Here is a 5,935-nt window from a genome sequence, read left to right as displayed (position 1 = left end):
CGTACCCCTTCCTCCTCCGGCTAGCTGCATCCCACCCGTGCTTAAACTAGGGCCGGACAGTAGCAAATCCAGCCGTAGTTTCTCCGTTCCCTCTCGTCCCCCTCAGTTCTGCTGCAGAGAGCAGCAGCAGCCCGCGGGTTTCAGCACACGCGGCCCCTTCGCTCCCACAGCTCAGGGTCTGGTTTGTCCAGTGTCCCCGAGCTGTGGGGAGCTGCTCTCAGACCTGCTGCTTGTTCTCCCAGGCTGTGAGCGCACATCCTCTTTTTTTTTTTTTTTTTCATCTTTTATCAGTGTTATTTTGCTGTAATCTTCTGAGCCTGTTTTCTGCTGGATCTCCAAGGTTCCCCAGCTGTGGAGCATAACTGCATCCAGATCCCCTGCCTTTCGGTACCCCCCCCGCTGCGTGTGGGTGGAGGAGGGTGGGAGGGGAATTTACCTTTTCCCTGCAGGGCTAAACACAAAGCAACTGCAACAAAACAGCAAAATGCAGAGCAGTTCGATGTGATTTGCACACACGGACTCTGCTCCTCCATCATCTTCCTCTTCGGCACTGAGTCTCCAAACGGCGGCAGTGCTGATGAGGGTCGAGGGCACGGCTCAAACGCAGGCAGCCGCAGCGCGTCGGACGCTGCCTGAGCTGCCTCTTCTCTCAACTGAACCAGGGTCTTGTTTCTCTCTCCCTCCCGTACTCCAGCCCCTACTGAAGGGTCACTGTGTTCATTCTGCCCCCAGGACCAGCTCCAGCAGAAGATCATATGCCCTGGGCCGGTGACCTGCCTGACGGCTTCTCCCAACGGGCTCTACATCTTGGCTGGGGTTGCTGAGAGCATCTACCTGTGGGAGGTAAGGGGGCTGCCGGCCGGCACGGGGAACGGGGATGCAGGGATTCGCATCCTGTACGGTTAGCGAGTGCCCCTGTCCCGTCAGGTGTCAGTAAATCCACGTTCTCTGGGCTCCACAGCGGGGCGAAGGCTTTGCTGGGTCGTGTACGTTACAGCTGTGGCTGGGGGGGGGCGGGCTCCGTGTTGCCCCGAGGGGCTGGGGCTGGCTGCTCGGCGGCCTCCGTGGGCATGCAGACCACGGGGCAGATCGTCAAAACAGGGAGGAAGAGGAATTGTGGTGGGAGGTGCTGGATGAGGCTTAGGTCTGTTCTTTCCTTCTCTTTCCAAGCTGCTACAGATGCCTCAGGGGTCAGATGTTGCTCCCTCAAAGCAGAAACACAGGACCTGGTTTTCCTTTAGCACTTCTTCCACGTTTGAGCCTAATATTTGTATGTGACTTGTGATCTGGATGCCTGCAGAGACTGCTGTGCTCTGGTCATCATCCTTCTATTTTTAATTAGTGGTGTGTTTACGTGGGGATTACACTACGTTCTGAGCACTTCACCAAGCAAATGAAAGAACAAGCTTCTTCTGAGCCCTGGGATTAAACACCGAGATGTCTAACCTGGAAAGCTCTCAGTCCTGGGGGATGTTTCTGAGCCTTGTTATGTGGGTGGCTCTGTCTTAATTTATCAGATTTTTCTTTTAAAAATGTGCTTGTGGCAATGTTGGAAGAAAAGCCCTCACAAGGAATGCTGGGCTGAGACTGCAGCAAGTGGGAGTTACTCGCTCGCGATGCTCTGAGCTGGTCTCTGCTCGGAGGGGCCCTTTTGGTCTGCCCCCAGCTAGCCGTGCCTTGCAAACGCTTCCGAGCGTCTGCCTGGAGTGGGTGACGGCACTGTCCTCCTGGCAGAGGGAACAGGCGCCTCGGAGAGTCTGCGTGGAAACCTTCGTAGAGCTGGAAATGTGCCCAAGAGCCCTAGTTTTGTGCCTTCTCTGTGGGACCACTTGTTCTCCGTTGAATTGCAGTTTGGTTTTCTTTTTAGTTATAATTCAGACGAGAGAGAGTCGATTCTGTTCTTTTATATGGGGCTCCCTCGCCGCCTCCTTAGCTCCCTCCCTATCTGTGATGTTGCCTTTCGACAAGAAAAGCTCTGGGTTTAGGGAACTCCTTGTCCACCCTAACGCCTCCGTTGGCCCGAGACCACGCAGCCGTGCTGAAATGCAGCAACCCCCGGGGTGGCACGCAGCCTCCCGCAGAGCGCGGCTTTCGTAACCCCCGCAGCCATCTCGTTAGGTGGGGGAGGTTGGAAGAATCCATGAGGGTAATATTAGCAGTAAACAGGAAATCTTTACTGCACGCTTGTGTCTTGACCAGAGAAACGGCACTGGCATCACTAGGTTCCAGAGTTAACGTGGGCAGGACCTCTTCAAACTGCCTTTGCTGTATTTACCTTTGGTCATAAGTGTACGTGGTTGTACTGGTTGCACCTTGATTGCGTCGGTGGCCACCGGTGAGGTGCCAATGGGCTCGCGCGGTCGGCGCAACCTTCCCTTTTCGCTCCGCTTGCCGCCTCCGCTCGCTGCCGCGTTCTGCGCGGCTCCACGGAGCGGGGACTCTCCGCTCTGCTCGCGCCTGGCACGGCAATGCCCAGCTGGGGAGGGAGCTGCAGGTGCTGCTGCACCCGCAACCGTTGAGGGCAGGGCGCTGTGTTATTCCGGGGCATCTCAGTGCTCCTTTCTTAATATTCTCCTGCCCTTTCCCTTGCTCTAGGTCTCCAACGGGAACCTCCTGGCCATCCTGAACCGACATTACCAGGACCTCACATGCCTCTGCTTTACTGACGACAGCAGCCACTTTCTCTCGGGGGCGAAGGACTGTCTGGCCCTGGTGTGGAACCTTTACAGGTAACGGTGGCCCGCGGGGGAGGTCTCGGCTCATTCGTACGGGGGACAGGGAGCATTTGGGTGAGGAATATTAGAACAAGAGATCAGCCACCACTTCCCGGAGGTGGAATCAGCTCTGCCTAAGCCCGTTCGTAAAGCCTGCTCGTGATGATGAGTCTGTGCCCTCCTTAGGCGGCTGTTCCACTGCTGTTATCTTCGCTGCCAGGGAGGTTTTTCCTAGTGTCTAATCTGAGTTTTCCAAGCTGTGCCATATGGCTCTGACTTCTTTTCCCTGCTTGACACAGGGTGGATTGTGCCCTTTCCCTGCTAATGGCAGCTGAGGTCTCTGTGTCCTCTGGGATGGGGAGCTCAGTAGTGACCCTAGTCCTCGGTATCGCATGTGCCGTGGACGCTGATGGCTTCTGTGTCCTGCTTGGTCCTTGCAGCCAGGAGAGCCATCCCAGAGGAAGCAGAAGAGCCTTGGCCAGCTCCCCTCACAGCTGCTTTGCTCTGGCATCCCCACCGTTGCTCTTGCTGCCCTGCCGAGCCAACCCGTCTCTCTGTTCTCCCCTACAGCGTGCTGCAGGCAGAGCCCTCCCAGATCCCTGACCCCCGCCACGTGTGGTCCCGACACAGCCTCCCCATCACGGACTTGTGCTGTGGCTTTGGAGGGCCCTTGGCACGAGCTGCCACAGCCTCCCTTGACCAGACAGCAAAGGTAAGGCTTGGCTCCGTCCCGCTGAACAAGAGTCCTGGAGGTGCGCAGGCCCCAGAGGGTTAAAGCAGAGCTTCTGCTGGGCTGCAGCAAAGCTGTCCGCGAGGGTTGCAGTAGCTGAATTTCTTGGCTGTCTCTGTGATGACTCAGAGCTGCCAGACCTAATGGGCTTTGCCTCTCCAAACACCAGCAGTGTCTCTGCACCTGCCCTCAGGCTGGGCCTCTTCGTGCTTTGCAGTCCCTCTCCTCTTGGGGAATGTGGGGGTCAGCTCCTCTGATTCCCCTCACTGATGTCCTTTAGTCTCGAAGGGCAGGGAGCAGAGCAGCCTGGAGCCCGCAGCCTGCTCCTCCTGCCTTGCAGAGAGGGGTCTGCCCTGGGGGGCAGGTCGGGCACGTGAGGGGGTTAAGGGCTGTTTCGGAGCTGCCTGGGAAGCTTGTTGTCTCATGGTCATGAAGAGGCTGATCCTGGGTTCTGCCGTGCTTGTGCCTTGGACTCAGTTTCCCCATCCGCAGCAAGGAGGGGACGCCGGTATGTGCTGCCAGCTTGCCGCTGGGCAGGTGCTGATAAGCAGCAGCGTGTTCTTCCAACCCTGCCGTTAACATTTAAGCCCCTAATCCTCCTGTACCCTCTCACTCCAGCTCTGGGAAATCTCATCCGGGGAGCTCCTGCTTTCCGTCCTCTTCGATGTGGGCGTCATGGCTGTGACTCTTGACCTTTCCGAGTATCACATGTTCTGCGGCGGCATGGACGGATCCATCTTCCAGGTTGACCTCTGTGCCTGGGTGAGTGCCTGGGGCTGCAGATCTGCTCGGTGCTGCTGGCATGCAGCCCAGCCTTGACGTGGCAGCCTGAGCTACTGTCACCTCCCCGCCTACGTGACTGGTGTGACCTGCCAGGTTGTGGGAGGGCCTGGGTTCCCCTGTATCTCCTCTGCCCCCTCCAGACACAGTGATGAACCTGCTGGCTTCAGTCTTCCTGAATTTAAACCGCTCTCTCCCTTCCTTCCTTCATTTCTGCAGCCGGTCCAGAGAGACCGGACCTTCCAGACAGAGCGGGAGAACGGGAAGGTCTTCAAAGGGCACAGGTGAGGGACCAGACATACCTGCCAAACAATTCATCGCCCCCGTCTGCCCACTGCCAGTTTCTGGCAGTCCTCGGGTCGTCCTGAGTTTAAACTTCCTCTTCCCCATTCCAGGAACCAGGTGACGTGTCTGTCGGTCTCCACGGATGGCAGCCTGCTGCTTTCCGGCTCACACGACGAAACAGTCCGGCTGTGGGACATCCAGAGCAAGCAGTGCCTGAAGACGATGAATCACAAAGGTAGGCATGCCCTTATCTCCGGGATCCTTTCCTCCTCAACTGCCGAAGGCCGCTGCTGTCTCACTTCTGTTGCTCTGATGCTGCCGTGGGCACTTCAGGCATTTCTCTGCCACTTGCTTCACACCTCAAGGAGGGGTAGAGGCATTAGAGGGACGTCTTAGCTGTCTGGAGTAGTGTTTTGACCTTGCCCATGTCTGTTAACAACCCCCCTGTGCACTGTCAGGGAGTGAGTCATAGGTTTCACCCTGTCGCTGAGGACATCCAGCATCTTCCTCCTTGTTTTCCAAAGGGAGCGGTTGCCCCACACGCACCCTAACGCCGGGGGAGGCTGTGGGAGGGGGAAGATGTGTCTGGAGAAGAGACTGTCTCTGTGACCCCAGCAACAAGGACCCATGAGTTCATTAGGCCTGAAGTGAATCCGATATAAGCAGTCGTCTGGAATTTCAGTCTAATGGCTCCGATAAACCGTGCAAACAAACCCTTACAGGCTCAGATCAGCAATTAGGTGCCTGAGAGCAGCGGATGATTTAGCCCTCCTGCTGCATTTGAGCTGTTGCTAACAGTGGATTTTTTCTATGATTGTGGTGGTCTCCGGTCTCTTAACACCGCTCTCGCTGGTGGGGCCGGCAGCGCTGCTCTCCGGGCACTGCCTAAAACCCTCCCAGAAGGTGACGGTGGTGAAAGTCAGACCCTGTTCCTCTGTGATGCTGCCCCTGGACAGAGGTGGGCAAGCTGCTGCCCCAGGGCAGTCACTGAAAGCCAGGCTGCCCGCAGACACTTTCCTTTTTCCCTTTTGCTGCCAAGGACCGTTTCTAATGGGGACCTACTGCAGTGCCCATCCAGCCTTGCTCCACTAGCACTAGAGGGGTGAAAGCAGACAAAATCTGAGCTGTGTGAGTCATCAGAGGAGGGGGGCCAAGCTCTCACTGCGAGCCAGGCATCAAAACCCTCCTCGAGGCTGCAGGGGAGTGCGGATGGACACCAGCTCTGCCCGTGAGGGGCAGGACCAGGCTGACCGTGCCGCTGGGTGCCAGGGCCGTGAGGTGCGGGTGCTCTCTGCAGCCTCTGCTGGCTCGATTCTTCCTGCGGGCAGGGATTTGGCTTCCCCGGCAGCCCTGGCCCCTGCACTGCCCTGCTGCCGCTGTGTGCTTACTCTGCGCCTGGCAGCGGGGGGGGGGGTGTCTTTTGGAC

The 5,935-nt window shown here is 57.5% G+C and overlaps 1 protein-coding gene across 1 annotated transcript in view; it reads left to right on the top strand.

The window, feature by feature from the left end:
• Positions 1-732: 732 nt before the first annotated feature.
• Positions 733-5,935, top strand: part of WDR18 (WD repeat domain 18) — a gene marked incomplete at its 5' end in the record, with an annotated part of 9,987 nt that continues 4,784 nt past the window's right edge. Inside the window, 6 exons of the mRNA XM_009327005.1 lie at positions 733-843; positions 2,596-2,729; positions 3,285-3,426; positions 4,063-4,206; positions 4,444-4,508; positions 4,620-4,744. Coding sequence (XP_009325280.1) covers positions 733-843; positions 2,596-2,729; positions 3,285-3,426; positions 4,063-4,206; positions 4,444-4,508; positions 4,620-4,744 — 721 coding nt within the window. The remainder of the gene's footprint in view (positions 844-2,595; positions 2,730-3,284; positions 3,427-4,062; positions 4,207-4,443; positions 4,509-4,619; positions 4,745-5,935) is intronic.

The sequence above is a fragment of the Pygoscelis adeliae genome, unplaced genomic scaffold (assembly GCF_000699105.1).
Source record: "Pygoscelis adeliae isolate BGI_AS28 unplaced genomic scaffold, ASM69910v1 Scaffold1277, whole genome shotgun sequence".
NCBI classification, from domain to species: domain Eukaryota; kingdom Metazoa; phylum Chordata; class Aves; order Sphenisciformes; family Spheniscidae; genus Pygoscelis; species Pygoscelis adeliae.
The sequence above is the reverse complement of the archived record's forward strand: the minus strand, read 5'-3'. Positions and strand labels throughout refer to the sequence as shown.